Consider the following 21,305-nt stretch of genomic DNA (forward strand, 5'->3'; position numbering starts at 1 on the left):
ATTGCCAGTGTCAGATAAATGTAGTTCTCTACGTAAACACATATTTCAATCATTTATTCATTTTCAATTCTTTTATATATACACTAATTTAGACAAAGATGTCATTATGGTGGGATAATCAGCCTTACAAGGGCCATAAATTGGTGGAGGGTCATTATCCCAAGCAATAATGACCCTCTTGCCGTGGACCATAAGGCTAGTAGCCCACATTGATGGACGCAATATACATTTTAGAGTTGTAGCACATTAAAAAGGTTAGCTTAATAGTGAAGAAAGTAAATGGACACAAGGTGTTATGATACCCTATGATATAATAGGTTATTTATAGCGCGCTTAATATCCAGAGGGTTTTAAGCGTGGAACCGGGGATCGAACCTGTGTTGTTCTGTGTTGCCTGCTTCCAAGGCGAGCACGTTGCCCCTGAGCTATCCCCCCGAGACTTTTTTGTTCCTAAATTAAATGTGGTTATATCTTTTTTGCACAGGTCAGCGTTTTAATTGTAACTTGGCTGAACCGCAACAGTTTTAAAATTAAAATACATTGGGTGTAAAGTAAACTGATCCTCTACGAAAAGGCAAGCATTTCTCCGTGTGTTAGCTACCACTTTGGTGCATTAAATTGAATGTTGTTCATGTTGAAGGTGCAAAAAAAAAAAAGAAAAGACTCAGAGAGCGAGTGCCTTTCTGATTATATCTTGCTGGGAAATTTCATGGCTATTTCTAGGATGCAGAGAAATGATCTTTGCTGTTTTCCTATCGGAAATCAGAATGCTGTGAATGCAGTCTTAACATCGTTTATTGAGTCCATTCGGAGCGTTCCAATTGACTCAAGCAAAGCCCATAAGGAGCTTCAGAATTTAAAACAATAACGCCTGTAAATACAACATTTACACCTTCAATTAAAGTAGTGGGGGAGTTAGACTGGCATTTGTATGGTTACAAGTTGAAACTAGCAGTGCCCAAGAGTATTAAAAAAAATTACCCTATACAACACACTGTGGCCAAGTTCAATCCTAGCTTTGGTTAAGCCTTACATATTTGCTCACTCCCCAACACCATGCCAATAAGCTGCCAGCCATACACTGGGCCAATTGCAACAATAATGTTGCAGTGCACTCTGGGAGCAAACCATTATGGAAGCAAGCGTGACAAGATCCCAATCTGCATTACTGAAAAGGTCAGTGGCCTTTGGCAAGATTCCGAGGGATAACATGAAGCTTGCCCAGGTGGTGCCTTTGAAGACTCTGACATTAAAGCAAATGCTGGAAAACGCCTCCACTGGCTCTTCCTCCATTCTAAGGAAATGATGCTTTCCACACTAGAAGCTCCCACTATAATTCGGCTGGCCTATTGTACTGACGTTGCCGTACTGCGTTCTGGGTCACCCCCCCACCACATTGCATGGTGAGGAAGTACACACTCTCCAGTGTTACCAGTCTAGATCACGGGCCTTAAAAATGAATTCTGCCCTACACTCTTTACCACTTCAGGGGCGAAATAGGAGAATGTGCAACTCTGCCAAACCAATGGCCATCCAAAAGGGGGACTTCTTTTGCGCTTGTGTGCTGGATAGGAAAAAGCAAGCTGGGGTCATTTTAGAGCCCCCCCCACCCCGGCAGCTGCACAGAAGTCATGCTTCAGAAGACCAATCAGTCCTGTTTCTCCTTGGAATTCTGGGGCTTGCAGTTTTCCTACATTTCGAACTACAATTCCCATAATCCACAAAGGGAAAACACAAGAAAGTATGGCCTTTTCATACATGGCCATGCTAAATAGAAAAACTCTGCAAATGCATGGTGCATGTAGCCCCCTCTATGCAATTTTTATTGATTGCATTGCAACTTGTAAATAAAGCGTAGCGTCCCATGTTGCCATCAACAATGGTAAATGCCTCCTGCCTCGTAAACGCAGGGAGGGGGGCATTTACATGGAGGTCTGTGGAATCGGCTTGCTTTGAACAGGAGATAAAAACATGCAGATTCCGTAAAAATCTAGAAGAGCATTTCTGACAACCTCAGAATGGCAAGCAGGCAAAGGATGCAGAGAGGGTGCAGAAACTAGGACCTGTGCCCCACTCGTCCATGCAATCTAGGAAAATTAAACTGGTGCATAAAAGCATGCATACATTGTATGCACCATTTCAACAGAACGCATGGAGAAAGTTGAGCTGCATTTTGTAAACTGTAACCTGCTTCCAGTCTTTGGAGTGTTTTAGAGCATCAGTGTTGGCACAATTTATGACTGGAAGTGGCTGTATTGTATTTGTTATTTATATAGCGCCCTTTCCCCCATTTGCATGGCCTCAATGCACTTTGCGGTTGAAACGCCCTCAGTGACCTCAGTACATGTGTGGGAGGTTCTAGGAGTTTAAATTTGAGAATGCTTGTGGGCATTTTTTGACCGGTTAGGACTTAGGTGGGCTGGCTAGGCTCCCGTAAGCAGCCCGGAGGTCAGGCAGGTGGGTGGACGCTGTTGGTGGTATAGGACAGACTGCTATTGCTGACGATTCCATGTGTGCCGAGCTAGACCGAATTATATTTTGTTTGTTGTCGCGGTCTACTACTGTCAACATAAATAATAGTATTGGCTAGCACAAATTAGCTGCAAAATATCTTGGGTAATACCAAAGTAAACCTACACGCTTGCCCAACATGTATGTTCTTGATGCATAAAGCGACATTTCCGATTCAGAACAATCATTGAGAATGCCCACAGGTCTAGCCTTTCAAATGTAGAGGTGAAGACTCTGTCCTATCCTGTACATCAGCAAAGCCAGACCCTTCGGCTTTGTCAGTGCTTGTTACAATGGAGGCCATGATGGATTGCGATCATCATAAAGGTATTTCTACATGCAAGGCTCCCAATCTATCATGGCCGCATTCTTTAGCCACACGAACAGTGGCAGCCATAGCCATTAGAACTATTATTAAGGATCAGAACAAAAAAAGCACCATCTGATGCAGCAGAGCCGTGGTACGAACCCATCAATGTACCATGAAAACAAAGCAGCTCTTAAAAGCAGCATTCAACAGCTCTCTGACCCACTTTAACAGTTGCACTCACTCGTACAAAGTAGACGCTGCTCTAATGGTGCTTGCAGGCAATGGCGCTGCTCGAGACCAGGGCCCTTCTCGCATGCATGCATGCTCACTCACTCACTCACTCACGAACTCTAGCAGAGAGGCAACACTTTCTATTGCATTGCCTAATAACAGACACCGTCTTCCACGCAAAATGAAAGCATTTATGCAAACAACAAATTAACCATTCAGAAATCAAACTACAATCGGGGATGTAAATGAGGGTATCAAGTGCCAGTACGGGGCTCACTGCTTTTGCCAGGTGGGAGTAAAATGCGATCTCCCATTGCAAAACATACCATTCCTGTGGGAGCATTTTTAAGAAGGTGAAAAAAATAATAACAGTTTTCATTTTTAATTATTTTTGTTTTTTTCTGTAATGAATGCATGCTTTTTTTTGCAACTGGAAAATCGTGTAAATGAACGTATTTACTATTTTACTTTCATAATCCTCTACAGTCAGCAATAACAGTACAACGCATTTGCCCCGTCACTCCTCTGCACACATCACTACAGCAGCACAGGTAAAAGCACGGGCAGACTCGTGTGTAGCCGTAACTCGGTTTTGTTTTTCGGTAGTGACTGTTGGCATGAACAGAGAGTGAACACGGCCTGTGGACTGCATTACTGGTGAGCTGTGTGCATACCTGTAACAAGAGCATGGCTGTGGTCCTTGGGCAGAGTGCGTTTGTGAGCAAAGGAAAGGCGGGTGGCATCGTTTTTTAATCTTGCGGGTCTTTTATAACGCCATGTGTAGTATAAAGACAAATGCAAAAAAAAAACAGGCTAAAATAAAACTTCAAGAAAGGTAATTACGTCACCCACATTACCATGAGGGTGTTCTCCTAGTAATGATTGCGAACAACCATCATGCAACTCCAGTTCACAGATCTCGATAGAAATGAAAAACATGTATTGGCAAAGCCAATAGGTCAAGTGCAGACTCAAACACAGTACATCAACAAAGTTCATGCTAAGACGAAAGGATGCCACAAATGTTCACACCATTACAAGTCAGGCCGATCATTAAAGTACTTGAAACAAAACAGGCACACAAATCGAGCATAAAAAGTAAAACAAGACAAACACTGTTCAGTCAAGCCTCGGATAAGTGGGACTCTTTCCATTAAATTGACAGCATAAACAACCAATTCCAAATAAGGCACACAGAGAAGGTTTATCTTTCAAGAAATCACAAAGCCAAAATTACACAACAGGAAATAACGACATCACTAAATCAAGAGTGCATTCAAAAGTATTTGCCATCTTCTAATAACAGACATAACGTTGTCGGCTAAAGATACACCAATGAACTTACTATAAAAAGGATTTCCGAAACAGGTGACGGAGAATAAAAACAAAGCGCATTCATTCTTTGGTACGACGAATGTTCTTGTGCTTTAGTAGAGACTGTTTCACATCAAATCAGACATGTCCTACCCGTCCCTACTCGTTCCCTTGCACCTCACGCCACTGGGGATAAGGCTGTCCTCCTGCCTCTCCCAGTGGACAGGAATCCACTACATAAAAAGATGGGCACAGCTTGCACCTTGCGCGCTCTAAGAGCGATGCCACTTACAAGTCCTTTTTGGCATGGTCCGTGAAGGGGGGGAAAGGGGGGCACAAGGCCAACATGCCCCTTCCATACATGTGATTTATAGCTACTTACAGGTAAAACCCATCATTATCCAAGAACATTGCCTTCCTGGTAGTGCTCGTGAGGTGTGCAGCCGTCGACGGGTGTGTAATTTCCACAATAGATCGCTTATAGATAGGATTGTCTCCCTGCACACACTGAGGCCACAGGGATAATTACTGCTAGCAGACATCTGTGATATGGGCACTCAATCTACCTAACGCAACTGAGAAGCGCTTACATGCTCCCTGTGTACAGGACAGACCCCGAGACCACCTTCGCACATCTGATGGGTACTGGAAAGGTGCAGGCGATTGTGCTACACAAACTGGTTTTTTTCAACAGTTTTCCATTCCTGTACATTTTAGTCTGTGGATCCCCAAAGCCGAATAGTGCCACGGTTTTCATCGCCAATTAATTCCAGGGTGGCCATTGCACATCACTGTCAGTTTCTTCAAGAGAAGAGTCTGCGGTGTCCATTAGTGCCAGTTTTAACAGGCCTCCCCCATCCCAAACAGTGGCAGTGTCCCAGTACCCATGAGGACCAAGGTGCCCAGAGCTACCAGGTTCTAAAATGGTCATTAGTGCCACTGTCTCTAGTACACATCAGCAAGTCTGATCATTTTCCTGTTTTATATGCAAGCAAAACTGAAGTTCTCTTTTTCCCTGCTGCTCCTCCTCCTCCCTTTGTCTCTTTCCCACCTTCTCCTCTTCCCATCTCTGGTTCTGCTCGTAATCTTGGTCTTTACCCCGATACTCTTAACTTTCGCCAATCATATTTCGACTACATCTCGCTCCTGTCATCATCGCCTTTTCAATATTCGTAACTCTGGTCCTTTCCCCACGTTTGATGCTACTAAACTCTTACTTCCCATACTTCTATGTTCACGCCCATTTCATTGCTCTACTTTACTCTTTGGCCTCGCTGTCTCTCGTTTGGCTCCATTAACGTCTGTCTTTAATGCTTCAGTTTGAGTGATATATTTACTTTCCCCTCGTGACTCTATTTCACTGTCACTATCCTCTCTTGGATGGTTATCTTTTCACTTGTGCCTTAAAGTCAATTTTCTTTGTATTGTATTTGAATCTCTTTATAGTCTTGTGCATCTGTATCTTTCATCTCTGGTCTTTTATATTCCCTCTCATGCTTTACTTTCTCAGACTCAATTCTTGTTATCAGTTCCCCCCCCCCTGCACCCAGTCACGGTTTCGTTCTTTCTCGTTGCTCGCCCCATATCACTGGAACTCTCTTCCTCTTTGTTCTACTACTTCTCATTCTTTATTTCGTACTCCTCCTAAAAACTACCTTCTCCAGTCTTAAGACAAGTTTTTGTATAGCTTCTGTTTTTACATTTGATTGTACTCTAAGTGTATCTTGTTCAGCGCTTTGGTGTGTAACGTGTGTAGGCAAATTACAAATCAAATACAAAAACTACAAGCAGGGTTCATTTTGAAACATCAATGCCAGAGACAACTTTAGCCATTGCTGCCTTCCCAAGTAGTCATAGTCTGCCGCCTGAGCGTGCAATAGTGGGTAAGATCCATGCTCCTTATTGCCAGGGCCCAATTCCCTATTTTGGCCTCAGGTCTAGGGGTGCCTTCATTTTAGTGACCTAGCGGCAAGTTTTGGAGACTTCCAGCTGTCATCAACCCTTCCATGCCAGTGCCCTTTATCATTAAGCTCCATGGTCAAGTGCCACTCAGTGTTGCTTTACCAACAACGCGTATAACTATTTCTAGTCACTCTCTGCGCCAGTGTCTGAGAAAAGACCATTGGAGCCACTGTACTCCCTTCTGCTCTACTGCCATGAACAGGAGTGGCGGCCATTTTAGCGTCAGAAGGAAAATGACGGACTTGTGCGGGTATGCATCCTAAAAGCGAGATAGTCAAGAGAAGAGCCATGCCCAATTCAGAGCTGGATTAATCAATCGTACCAACACCAAACTCATTTTATGTTTTTAGACACATTTTAGATCTTAATTTTGATGTTTCATAGCCCACAAAATTGTGATGAAACCACTTTTAAGCTCGGGCAGGATTATGGGGTGGGGAGAGGAAAGACGACATGGCACAAGCATCAGAGGGGGTCATTTAATATCAAATGAAGACTTGGGAAAGCAGCTTCAGATAGCATGGGCCTAACTCCCAGAAGCATAGAAGCACTTTCCAGCAGGAGCATCTCAAAACATGAGATGTTGCTGTATAGTAGTTGGTGGCAGTCAAAAACAATTTACAGCAGAACGCTCCGATGAGAGGAGTAGAGAAGGAGGGCTGGTTTTGGGGAGAGTACACTGCATTTAGATTGTGCTTAATATGAACATTTCATATCACGCACAGTGAGATAACGAGATTTGGCCAGAATGAATCACTGTGTTGCAATAGGAAAACTCGCAGTGGTCGAAGTGGGTGGGATCAGTTGGGAACCGTGCTCCTCTCCTTTTTTTGGAACTTGAAAACGGAGTCCTGCAGGACATGATTTAACAACAGGCTTCCGTTGCAGGCATAGAAAGCGAGCCAACATGTTCAGGCACGCATCCAGCGCGTGGGCCAAGAGTTCAGAAAAGTAATATGTTAACAACTCCACCGAGTCAGCGGCGGCCATCAGAGCCACGGTTTTAATCACAGACTCTCAGATTTATTGAAGCCTAATGGCCCTGGGAAGCAAAAATAAAACATCCACACAGCAAAGTAATCAGCAACTTACGAATACAGGGACTTTTAAAGTAATTGAAATCCCATTTTGTTAATTTAATGAGTGAAAAACGAAAGAGGGCTTGGAGGAGTTTACCAGGAGACTAAACTCATTTTGGAGGGATGCACTACCACAGTGATTTGGCATAATGTCCTGAGCTGGCTCTTCAGTTCCTCACCAAGTTATCAACCATATTTCCCTCTCCTACCAACACACACAGCTTATTGGAATGATTCATGTAAAAAGAAGACAATTTAACAAGCATATCCATGACCCCCCACAGCGGACTTCAGGGTTCGAAAGTGCTGAAAGCGATTTAGGCAAAGAGAGCCTGGTTGGCTTGGCACCAACAGCTACCAGGAGCTCGTTTTGACTCCTTGGTCATCTGGTACGATACACATGCCTTTATGACTTCAACTCTGTGCCTTTTGGAAGGTATCATACCAAAATCCCAAAGCTTCAAATACTGAGGATGTTTGAGCTGTGCATTTCACCGCAATTATATGGAAGGGGGATAGGATAGAACAAATAGGAGGCCAGTATGGGTGGGTATGCGGGGGCTTGGGGGGTCTCGCCTGCATATAATTGCAGTGACATGCAGAATTTAATGTTCGCAGTGATCACACAGATCCTTTTGGAAGATGTGTAATGACACACTGGGACAAGCAGAAACCATTAACATCATTATTGGTTAAATGTAATCAACAAAGTTATGTTTGGCATCTTATGTGGAAGTTGGATTTGTGGCTCGGTAGGTACTAGCTCCTTGTTCCCCAGAGGTAGCTCCTGCACACTCTGATGCTGGATGCCAAGGAGCCGATTTTAGCTCCTGCTCATCACATCCTTGTTTCGATCCCAGTCACCATTTCATTAGCACTCATGCAATCGTGGGTAGCTCGAGGCCCGGGGTAGCACATACCTGTTGGACGTCCTGTTGGAAGACGCAGAGCTGCAGCCGCTGGTGCAACCGGACCTTCCGGTGCTGCCAGATACTCTCCAACCTCCGCTGGTGGTGCAGGACTTCGTGGACCACATCCAGGACCTGGTGGACCGCCTTGGAGTAGTTGGCCGTGGCGGTCAGAGATTCCGAGTTGCCAGGGCTTAGAGGCCGCTGGAGGACATCCAGGAGAGCTTTGCCATCTTGGCTGACCTATGAGACAAACGAAAGCCAGAGTGAATTCTGCAATCCTTGGGCAGGGGTCAATCACAGACTGGGAGCTGGTTTGGCGGGACTAGAAAAATGATATGTTATTGCATTTGTTCTTTTGCATCCCAAAACACTACCGGTCCTCCCAGACACTAACCAATGGCAGCGAGGACCGTTTCATTCTCCAGAAAATCTGCTTGCAACTCTTAAGATCCCTAGCCAATAACCGCTGCTGGTATGCAGCCCGGCCTAATTGCTACAATTATGGATATACTAAGCACACTTCATGTGGGACGCGGTCCAAAAATCACAGAAATCTTGGCTCTAATATTAACTTTATGAATACCCTATTTTTTTGTATTTATTTCAAGATGCGCTGGGCTGTGAGGGAATATGGAGGTGCACAGTATATAACTCTTAAGCTGGTGGTATGCAGAATGCCAAAAAACGGAGGCACTCTGCTGCACGCAAACGGTGGCGCAGTGCTACAAAAATGGCCAACGTTCCAGCCAATCTTTTCGAACTCTTTATAAAGTGTGTGACTGGGTCAGGGTCTTGACCCTGTCAGAAGGTGGGGAAGAGTGGCTCTTCACAGCCTAAAGCAGGAGGTGGGAGTTGTTGGGGTCCCCAAAATACCACCCCCTTGAGCCAATAATGACAACACTAACGCCAATCATATGCTCTCAATGCCTCATGATATAGTCGCTTGCAACAGTTCTGTCGTTTCAGAACTACATCACCCACAATGCAACAGCAAAGAGCCAGAAAAACCCAGACCGGAAGCATACATCCTAAAAGCACAAAATGCAGAAATTCCAATATATTGTGAATTGGCAACACCAGCAAAAGCACATCCAATACATCAGAGAAGCAGCCTACTCACCCTCCAAGCAAGCAGAAAAACGAACTTTCAGCCACCAGCACGACAGAGAAACAACAAGCAGCTTGTAAAACCATTCTGGTAAAAGGGGGGGGGGGCTTAGAAGGATTTTTAAAGCCCACCAGCTGTGTAGCCCGCCTCCTAGGGAAAAGGCAGGCTCTGACTGGTGCAGGAGACCAGCTGAGCACTTCAACCATTAGGCGGGCGAGATAGTCCCTGCATACAGAGTGCTGCACTATAAAAGCAAACAGAGGCAGAGTGTGGGTTGTACGGGTGAGGTCGCTGGTGGAGTTGGAGAAAAACAGACTAGGTGGAGGAAGGACAGCAGAGCAGAGTGTTGGAGAGGCGGATTTTGAAAAGGTGAGGTATTTGAGAGAGAGTGGTGTTTATTGTAGTTTAGTGGAGTGCAGGAAGTGGGGAGGGTGAGTTTAGGAGTTGGGAGTGAGTAGGACAAACTTAACATAGCTTGGGAGATAGTGGTTAGTGTGAGGCAGCAAGTGTTAACGGAGTGAGGGAAGGTGTATGGGGTGCTAGGAGTACGCTGTATTACGGAAGCAGGGAGGGGCTGAGATTACTGAGAGAGAGAAGAGCGAAGGGCAGAGTTTCTGGTATAGTGGACGGGGTGAGCAGGGCACGGTAGCCCTGGATTTCTGGATTGCAAAGGGCTGTACAGGGCACCATAGCCCTGGATTTCTGGATTGCAAAAGGCTGTACAGGGCACCATATCCCTGGGGTTGCTTGATTAGTGGAAGGGTGAGCGAGGCACCATATCTCTGGGCCTGCTTGTATTGCAAAAGGGTGTGCAGGGCACCATAGCCCCGAGTTTCATGAGTAGTTGTGATCGGCGTAGAGCTGGAAGAGTCATAGCATGGATAAGGTAAATGGATGTGGTTAAAAGAAAGTAGGCGGAGATGGTAGGAGGGAGGAATAGAGTAGTAAATAGAATGGAGGGCGATAAGACCAGGAGGCACGCATACCCTACCCTCATCGCTAGTGTAGGCTTAGGTAGAGGATCCCTGGGGGGAGTCCATTAGCCTGCACTTAGGGAAACCACCTGTATTTTACATCCGTTTGAGACAGTAGAGGTTACCAAGCATAAGCACCAACCTCCCTGACAAAGACGCCTGTGTTAGGGAGGAGGAAACCACGTGGAGTTGAGAGAGAAAGAGGGACGGCCCTACCGCCACTTCTCATACCCTTTTTCCAGCCAGTGCATCTTTTTTTTCTATTAATCCTTTTTTCTAATCCTTTTTCCAAGAACCGTCCATATTTTTGTGATTATTTTAATAAAAACCCTTGAAATAGGATCACGCCTGTGTGCTTCATTCAGGCCATCTGTCACAAGTGACAATGAAGACCGCCTGCAAACAGATGTAAATATCTATACTGTGCATGTCAATTGTCTCCAAGTCATGAGTGCATAGTGTAAATATTGTCCTCTCTGTGTTGTAATCTTGTCTGATCAATGCTGTATCCTCTGTCCCATCGCCTCCCGGCTAGGCCCAGCGAATCCAGCTGCCAGAGCTACTCTTGCACTTACAGAAGGCCCCCAGACATGATGCAGTCCAGACGTCTATATGCGCTAATATAGAGAGCTTCTTATGAAAGTTCTCCTTGCTAAGCCAATAAAATACAGAACAACAAAGATAAATCAGAAGGGTGGTCCTTGGGACCACTGGATTGTTCACACAAGGGGCTAGGATTGGCAAGGTGGACACTCCTTGTGGCCGCTGTGGTTTCACTCAGGTCTATCATGAAGGTCCGCTAGCAAGTGGCACACCTGACAGTGGAAAAGCACGGAGGCAAAGGAGATTGCGGCGTACAAAATATTTGCACGCTCAAGGGTGGCCTGTTGTGAAAGTCTGTCCACTGGAGCTCACTTTTCCTGCATCTCGCCGGTTCAAACGATTCACTAGAATCATAAGGAGTAAAGTCAGCCCAGTTCACGTTACAATACATAAGACTGACATTTACCTGTACGCAAGTCCTACAATTTTCTCATTAAGGAAAATTAGTATGGAGAGAACAAAGGATTTGGCCAGGATTCCAACACTTGGCCAGGTAAGGCGGCCGAGATTAGAACTCCCTCGGTTCCACCTGTTCTAACTTATCAAACTGTCCCACATGTGCCAGAAAAGTGGCCCACTTTCACCCAAATAACTGTCCCACTATAGCATTTTTCTGGTTCAGGTATTGCCTTTTTTCCCCCCATAGGCCAGTGCGAGCCTGAATGTACCAAAATGTCACCCCAGTTGTGGCTATATTACAAATACTACGCCCTTGCACAGAACAAAAATCCTGACTATCATTACGCCAACTAAGGCCACCCTTAGTCGGTGTAATGGGGGACGTGGGAAATCCTGGGGTGGCAGGGGTGCGTTTCCTGCTTCCTTTAGATGGTAGCGGGGGACAATAAACAAAAAGTAAAAAGAAATAAGGTCCCTGTGGGACGAGTTCTGACCCACGTTAGTGGGAGAGAATGGACGCTGCAGGGATAGAAGCGAGATCACGGCGCACACAGAAGAGTGCTGCCAAAAAGGTAAGTGGGTAGGGGGAGGCAGGTAGGGGGATGCGGGGCACAGTGAGCCAAGTGATCACTGCGCTGTGCGGTAATTGAAGTCGGCATTTTGAAAGTCGACATTATGGGCAGCGCAGTGATCACATGGATCGATGAAAAAGCGGGGGAGGTGTGGCTCGTCCATAATTACCCATTATGGAGGAGCTGAGGAGCCAGGCCAGTGAAACGCTGAGCACTCCCACAGCTCTTTTTCCAGCTGAGGGAGCGCTCCTGGGCTGGCTGAACTGTCAAAGAGAAACACTGTTTCCCTTTGGCAGTTCAGTTCCCCAGCCACACATGCTCAATGAGCCATGCAAGGCTGGGGGCGCTTTGCTTTGCCAGCCTTGCATAGCTCATTTGAAATGCTGGTTGGTGAACTGCATGTCTGTATATGCAAGGGGGAAAAAATGCAGAAACAAGTCTCTGCACCTAGCTGAAAGAACTAGAAATGGGCCCTACCTTGGATTTTGATGGTCCTTCGGATGCCCCTCAGTCCTCGATGGGTTGCTCTCTCTTTGAACTGCTATTCGGACATCACCCTAGGTCCCTGTTGGACCTAACTAAGAAAGGTTGGGAAGAAGGTGATGACCAACCTCTGGCCATGTATGTGGACGAATTACACACCCACCTAGATACCTTGAGAAACCTAGCCCAAACTAATCTAGGATGAGCAAAAGAGAAACAGGAGTATTACAACTGTTCTTCCAAAATGAGAAGCTACAAGTCCGGAGACAAAGTACTGGTGTTGCTCCCGACTAGTAGCAATAAATTGTTGGCCCAATGGAGAGGGCCTTACACCATAAAAATCGGCATAAGAACCAGTGAACTATCATGTCAATCTATTAAAGGAGTGGAAAGACCCGGCAAAGAACCTGTCTTTAAGAATTCCCAAACAACCCAGCACTGAACAGTTGCATAAGGGTGAACCCTCCGGTCTATAAGATTTACAGTGGGGTATGAATGTGACTCCCCAGTCCAAACAGGATGTTATTCAGGCCCTAAAACCCTTGGCCCACGTTTTTTCTCACTTATCTGGAAAAAAGTACCTAGTGGAACATTCCATCAATACAGTCCCCGGAAAAAGGATGAGACCCTATCAAATTCCCAAAGCAAAAAGAGAAGAGGTACAAAGGGAAATAGACGAGATGATAAAAATGGGCATCCTTGAAACCTCTTCAAGCCCCTGGTATTCCCCTGTGGTCTTGGTACCCAAACCAGACGGTTCTATCTGTTTTTGTATGGACTTGCGTCAGCTTAATTCTATCTCTACTTATGAAGCCTAGCCCATGCCCCACAAAGACAAACTTTTGGAATGACTGGGGGCGGCATGGTGTCTGAGCACAATAGACTTAACAAAAGGTTACTGGCAGATATCCCTTCGGAAGGAAGACTAACCAAAAACTGCTTTCTCTATTCTGAAGGGACTAAATTAGTTCACAGACCTTCCTGTTAGTCTTCACAGTGCTCTTGCCACCTTCCAATACATTATGGACAAGATACTGTTACCTTATGAGTCCTACACCTGGCTTATCTGGATGACATCGTCGTGTTCATTTGTACATGGCCCGAACCTCTGGAATACCTTTGTAAGGTGGTTACAAACTTGGAAACCAGTGGTCTACACATAAATCCGAAAAATATCGTCTTGGCAAGTAACCAGACAAAATATCTAGGATACACTGTGGCGGCTGGTGAAATACATCCAAGTGAATAAGGTTGAGGCCATTCTATGACTAAGTCTACCCACCAACAAGAAGGCTATACAAGCCTTTCTAGGTTTCGTGGGATATTATCGTCACTTTATTCCTTTGTTCTCCACCATAGCGACGCCACTCACTGAGACCCTGAAGTCATCCAACTCAGGCAATCGCACACTGGACGATAGAGCAGTGGCTGCTTTCTTTGAGCTCATGAGCATTATCTCCTTGCTTCCAGTATTGAGGTGTCCGTACTTTTCACAATGCTTCCTCCTACAAACCGATGCATCTAGGACTGGCCTGGGTGCGGTCCTCCCCCAGGGATCTACGGAAGACTTACGGCCCGTGGCCTTCATTAGTCGAAAGTTGCATCCTTACGAAGTGGCCTATTCAACAATAGAAAAAGAGTGTCTAGCCATAAAATGGGCCGTTGAATCTCTGCGCTATTATCTGCTGGTCGTCACTTTACTATCTTCACTGACCATGCCCTCCTGCAGTGGCTGTCAACCTAGAAGGACTCCAACCATCGGTTTCTATGGTGGTTTTTGACCCTTCAGCCTTTTAACTTCTGTACGCTACACCGATCGGCTTCCTTCCAGATTGTCCCAGACTGCACGTTACACCTTAAACATACTCGCACACTCAAATTACATTTCATCTTAAAACATGCACACTACACCTTAACGTGCCCTCACTTACACTTAAGCTCTACACAGATACCACAATAAAACATGGGTGACGCTGGGATAATACACAGCACTAGGCAGAGCAGTGTGCATCAGGCACAGCTCCGTCAGTGAATAAGAATACACTTATTTTTTAACATCCCAATATTAAATAATTAATTTAACTTCTCGATTCTGTACCACTAAGCATTACATTTTCTAAATACTGGTCATGTAAACCTCAAAATATCAAAACTGCATTGCACATTGATTCAACCTTCACAGCTGCTCATAACCCCGGATTGCACACTTTTATTCCCATTTTAAACAGATCGCCTAATGCAATAGTAAACGTTCTTGCATTAACACACATGAAACTCACACACAAGCATTCACACGCACTACTATTTTCTAAAATTACATCATTTCAATTTCGACTCATTAAAATTCTACTGTCATAAAACCATAGGATAGGACCTGGAGAAATCCATAGGGGCATTTCAGTTATAAATGACCATCTGTAGTCAAATTTCTTTGAGGATTGCAACCTCTGCATAGCAAATGGTGCCAAAGAGAGTGATATTCCTGCGGTTGTATACTAATTGACCTCAGGAGAATTGACCTAATTTAGAAGGTCAATTAGGACATACATGTGGGGGGAACCCCCCGCAACCTCTCACGCAATCCAAAAGCCCCTGCAACCCCCACCCAATCCCCTTATATTATTTATAATACAAAACCAACCCAATACATATATAAAATAACATAATATAAAGGTCAATTGTGCAGAAGGTCAATTACGACCACTATAATTAGGTCAATTGGGCAAAAGGTCAATTGTAAAAGGTCAATTTGGGCAATACCATTCCTGCAGCCAAATCCTGAAGGGGGGGTGTGATGTCGACTATTGACTATACTACAATGTCAGAACATCTATTTTCATACTGCAATGAATGCAGAGTAGTTGACAGAGGTTCTAGAGATCATATCCCCCTCTCAATATCCTTTGACTTTCAAATGGTATCTTTTGTAAGGGATATAGGATACATCAATTCTGGTAAATCAAAGAGGTAACAGTGTACTCCGGTTTAGGCATGATGGCATCCATCTGAATAACAAATTGGATATCCAAATTAAAAGCTCTGACAATTATCCGATCCAACCACTGTTCCTTACAAATTCTTTTGTGTAGTCTCTTTGGGAAACAAACGCACCTATTATAAAACAGGGACTGGTACTTTCTAATCATCAGCATAGATATGATCAAGAAACCGTAGATCGTAAAAGAAAATTAAATCAAGATATACGCAAATTACAACGAGAAGGTGGGATCCAAGATGTATTGGTTAAAGAAATAAAATCACTCCGAAATAATTATCGCAATTGGTCTAGACTATGGAGAGCGGAGAGACTCAATACAGATGGTCAAGACATGCTGAAGGCAGTTCTTGAGTCGAACTCTAGAAATTTCTGATACTTAAAGGCTCCTACCCAGCTAATCTCCATCTCTCAGACCAATTTTATTAATGAATCGGTATAGATCAAACATTTTGCAAGCAAATTTGAAGAACCTAATCCCACTATCTGTTCGATAAGTAAAATTCAGAAGTGGGAATTGACGATGGACGAAAATCAGATCAAAGATTTAATTTGCATCTCTTCTGAATCAAGAGCAGCAGGGTCAAACGGCCTGACAAATGAAACCTTACGCAAACCAGTGAGCCTATGGTCTTCCATCTTGCCTGCTCTATTTAATATCATAAGCTCTCGTAAAATGCCACCATCTTGGAGCCCGGCATTAATATTTCCCATTTTCAAGAAGCGGGAGACATTTAATCCAGCCAATTATAGACCTATAGTGCTGATGGATGTGGAAATCAAAATATTTACAAGGCTAGTCCTAAAAGATCTGGAGGACTGGGCGGAACAAGCCCATATAATATCAAAATTTCAAAGAGGATTCCGCAAGGGTCTTTCCACATCCTTGAATGGTATGGTACTAAAGATTCTTACTACTAAAAATTCAAAACATAAATGTCTTTATGGGGCGTGGATTGATCTCGCTTGTGCCTTTGATACTATTAATAGGGGCACGTTGTGGTGCAAATTGAGGAACTGGGGTACACCACAGGGTCTGTTGGCCATAATCATCCATCTTTACGAGTCAACTTTTATACAAGTGCGTCTGAATTTAGAGGGAGACTTATCCACACAGATTCCAACGAACAAAAGTCTAAGACAGGGGTGCATAGTTACTCCCGTTTATGGCTGACCTGTGGAACTATCTAATGAGCTATTCATTTGTTCCACCAATGATGGGTGACCAAAAGATATGTGGAGTGGGATACGTGGATGTCGTCGTCCTGGTAGACTGCACGGCGATCAGCCTGCACAGATTATCATCGCATTTGCGAACTACGCCAAGGAGAATGATCTATTGATCAATCCCATCAAAACAGCTCTGATGACCTTTAAATCAGCCAGAGAAGGTGGCTCGAGAAATTTCAGGTGGGCCCTCGATGACATCAAACTCCAGAGAGTGAAGTAAATAAAATATCTGAGTTTCAAAATTAGAGCCAAACCATCAATTCTAGCAATTGAGACATCTTAGTGGGAGAATAAGACAACTATCTAGTTAATCGATTTTGCATAAATATTGTAAATTCACTCTTGTTCCCTTGCTTAAATTTACAGTGGCATGGTTATCCCAGTGATAATGCACGGGATTGAATTGGAAACTTTAGCGGTTAAAATCAACTGGACTCAACTAGAGGATAGAATGTGGAAAAAAGTTCTTAACCTGCCACCCTCTTTGCCGATGTCCAGGCTGCGATATGAATTAGGTAATAAATCCTTAGGTTCTCAAGCAGCATGGAAAAAATGTCACTATTAGGTTAATTTTGGTTAAGAAAATATATATATTTCCTATATGTAGACATCAAGACACTGATGGAATCTAATTCCGATACTTTCCTAAATGAGTTAAAGCAGGAGGTTTTGACACAATTAGTGACCTGCACTTCATCGGAAAGGGAACCGATTGAAAATCCTCTGAAATTAAAAAAAAAAAGGTTGACCGAGTACGATTGGATTGTAACAAGGGCCTCGTTTGTTGACAAGAAATGATTTGAATCTATGATACCTCTTGATAAACCTCTAGGTCATCTGCCAGCGTTTCTGGGAAGGTTTCTGAACCAATATTGGCGTGCAAACTTTCTGAGATTCAGAATGAATTTAGTGGTCACAGGGATATGCTTAGGATCAGAAACAAGGGTCCAGAAAGTGATTGATTCTGTGATCAGTGTGATCTCAGGTTAAAACAAAATGTTAAACATTTACCGATGGATTGCCTGGGAACTAGCGATCAGAGAAACAAGTATTTCTCTCACTTTGTACACAAATCCATTGGCTGACAACTGATGAATTTTGGTTACATCTTTAGGAGGGGAAGGAGACATTTCTCTCGTTGGAGGTGCTGAGATTTCTAAAGGAGATCAAACTACCCATAACAAGTTGAATGCTCATTGTCTTCCTTAACGACATATGACTTCAGCATGAGTTAGGGACCGGTTGTTTGTTAGAGAATTAATATTCGTTTATTTGAACACATTTTAAGACTTGAAGTATACTGTATGGGATATGCATTTTATTTTCTCAACCTGTTGTCTATTTTTTTTGTATATTTCTTTGCAAATTGACTTAATTGTATTTAATCTGTATAATGTATTGTTCGTTAATGTGTGTTTACTGTTTGTGAAAAGTCAAATTTTGACTAAGACAATAAAAAAAATTACATTAAAACAATAAACCATAAAGCAAATAGTTAAACTGCTTCACTAAATGATCTTCTCAAATGCCGTTTCAGTATCCCCAGTCTCCCATTAGTTGCCTCCATTGTCAGTAAAGCACTTGCTGTGTATATGATACAGCAAGCAGAGCAGCAGTCAAACAGCACCGCACCTTCAACAAGTTGACTTTCCCCAACGTCACTACTTAAAGATATTCGCAATAGCGGCAATGCAATTTCCATCCCTTTCTCCCAGCGCTGCGCTCCCTTGAATCAGTTTACAAATACCATCAACAGAACTTCTGATCACTGCACTTACTAATTGGTGCTGCCGCCTCTCTGACCAAGTTCAGCTTCTTCAAATAATCGTGCTGGTTAAACTCCTTACGGACATGGAGTTATTCATTTTTACAGCTGCCAGTGTAAAATCCTTAAACCGCGACCCGCACAACATGATTTAGCCTCCAGCGTTCCAACTCTTGGAATGGAACATCCTCTCTGCATACGTCATCACGCCAACAAACGCTGGAAGGACCCTTTTTCTAAAGCCCAAGTCCTCGGAACACGTAGGTGAGAGATAATGGCACTGGGGCAAAGGCATGCGTTCCAGCCCAACGGCATGGCTGGAATGCAGGGGGCTCTGCTGGGCACGTGCTGCCCACGTCCCCCCCAAGGACCCTCCTCAAATGCCGAAATTTCTCCTCCAGGCCCATGTACTACATTCCATATTTGATGCAGCATTTCAATGGAGGGATTGGACTCCATGTCCCACAGTCCCCTGTACTCTTTAGGCAATCAATGCAGCAATGACTTGAACTGGGCCACAATGGACACAGCCAATACACACTTTATTTGGGTGTTTTGATTGCTGCCGCTTTGTAGCACCAGTCCTCTCTATGTCTGACGACCAGCACACTACTTTTGGCCCTCTCCAGGACACCTTGGAACTGCACAGATGCCGCTACCGTACTCGTTCATGGCAACTCCACTCCATCTGTGGATTTTCCAGCCACTCATCGTCTTCACTCGTCAAGGCTGGATTAGGCACCGGGACTTTACTCCTCTTCATCTCCTTCACTCCCCCCCCCCCCTCTTCTGGGCTCGTTTAGGGACATCCTCTTTGCCAAATGATGTGTCTGGGTCAGGTAAGCGACAAGGAGCAGGAAACAGACTGACTAAGTTACAAAAGAAACTTGATGTTTTATTCTTCTTTGGTACAGCTTACACGGGTTAGAGGTGGCAGGGAAGGTCACTAGCATACTGGCTCCTATCGCTACTCCAAGTCCCCTAACTGCCTTTCTTGGAACCCCATGGTTCCCCAGGTTCCACATAACAGCCAACATTCGACAAGGCCTCCCACTGCATTCACTCATGCTCTTACACTCACATCACAACCAAACAACTTGCATCAAGCAAAAAAACAAAAACCAGCAGCTGTTCCATTTCTGAAAGGCCTCTCGGCCGCAAAGCACCATGGCAGATACCTAAAGTTGTTTTCTGTAGCAGGGGGCACCCCATGCTGTATGGATTCACCCTACTGGATGGATTTCACCTAAATCACCAAAAGGCACACCAGTGACGCTTTGTGCCCAAGTTACTTATTTTGTGCAAATTCGTCCAGCAGTTTAGGCACTGCAGGTGCTAAACCAAAGCACTTTCTTTTCTATGGGAAAATGAATGGGACTAGGTCAAAAACAGTTTTGTTTTCTTAGTAACTTTTCAATCCTTTGACACATTTTCCCTAAGAGGCCTAGGACATACTGCTTATTTGGAGAATGTCGTCCAAATCAGTCCAGCAATTAAAAAGTAATTAGCATTAGAATTTTCAGAAAAGTCCTTGTAAACCTGTTTCAACTTAAAAATACATATGAAAAATCGAACTTGTGTAAAAGCCGGTCTAAGGCCTTGAAATGCCCATCATAATTATGTTTTTATTCCCTGGGCATTCTCCCGGGATTATGGTCCTTGGCTCGACCTATTACTGCCATCTGGCCGGGCTCCCTACCCAGGGATTGTCTCTGCTTTCTGTTGCAAGTACTATGTACTGCCCTCATATCCAGAAATATAACCAGAGTGATGGAATCCTCGCCCGCTGACCAGTCGGCCTTTCAGAGGCACCCAGTCTAGCTCCGCTGCACGAGCGACTGAACAGCCTCATAACAGCAACACCAAATAGGCAGGCTTCACGAGGACATGCATAGAAATGGAAAGAGGTGTTTTAATATAATCCTATAAGAGTTGCATAAGCAATAGATTACATTATTTTACAATAAATAGTGCTATGTGTCTGCATCTTTGACCTGCTCGAGGAGAGGACACAGATTTATTTTTCTACGATTGGAGCGATTTATCGGTTGTTTTGGTTGGAACTTGTTACTATTGGGAGCAGTGCTTTAAGTGGGACAGGGCCAGCCAAGGCTGGGCCCCAGCAGCCTCCAAAAAGTAGGGCTGAGCCGGGGCCCTGCCGGAGCCCCCGGTTCCACCACAACATTGGCGGGACACATCCTGCTGCGGCCGCAGCCATGACGGGATATGCGCCCACCATTAAGCCAGGCAAGCTGACAGAAGTGGCAGCCAGCCACTGCGTCGCTGTAGCTGGCTGGCACGTCTGTCAGTCACTGTAACTTCCTCTGGTGATCCCTGATGTGAGGGGTCACCAGAGGAAATTACTGTCCCTTTGTTTCCACTGGTCGCCGAGGCGTCTTTAACCCTCGGCGAACCTAGGGATTCCTTGACATATTTCCAGGTTCATAAAAGATAGCTTACAAAGTACACAGTTCAAACCATCTTTTATAAAGGTTGTATTGTTTTCACACAAACTGTGCCACACAAGATTAGGTCGTTTCAATGATGTCTTAATCTTGTGTGGCGCAGTTTATGTGTGAAAACAATATAACCTCAATTAACCTCGGAGGAGGGGGAAGTGGTTCCTCTGATCTTCTCTTTTTTCACACACTTGGGGCACTGGCATATTGTTGATTTAAGAGGTTGCGAGGCCGAAGAAGTTGACTCCCACAAAAAAAAAAACCTGCACGTACATCTTTTGTAAAGCTTTGCCAACGGACAAAGATGCCTCATCTTTTAAAAACATTTCCACGTTTATAAAAGATAGCTTGAAAAGCACGCAAACCATAAGGTACGCACACAAATATATCTAACTGTTA

At 44.4% G+C, this 21,305-nt stretch overlaps 1 protein-coding gene across 6 annotated transcripts in view; it reads right to left on the reverse strand.

The window, feature by feature from the left end:
* Positions 1-21,305, reverse strand: part of KALRN (kalirin RhoGEF kinase) — a 1,827,638-nt gene that overhangs the window by 1,018,112 nt on the left and 788,221 nt on the right. For all 6 annotated transcript variants that reach the window (XM_069616662.1, XM_069616664.1, XM_069616661.1 and 3 more), the window contains exon 9: positions 8,328-8,558. In XM_069616662.1, the coding sequence (XP_069472763.1) occupies positions 8,328-8,558 (231 nt within the window). The remainder of the gene's footprint in view (positions 1-8,327; positions 8,559-21,305) is intronic.

The sequence above is a fragment of the Ambystoma mexicanum genome, chromosome 9 (genome assembly GCF_040938575.1).
Source record: "Ambystoma mexicanum isolate Mex_15411 chromosome 9, UKY_AmexF1_1, whole genome shotgun sequence".
NCBI lineage: Eukaryota > Metazoa > Chordata > Amphibia > Caudata > Ambystomatidae > Ambystoma > Ambystoma mexicanum.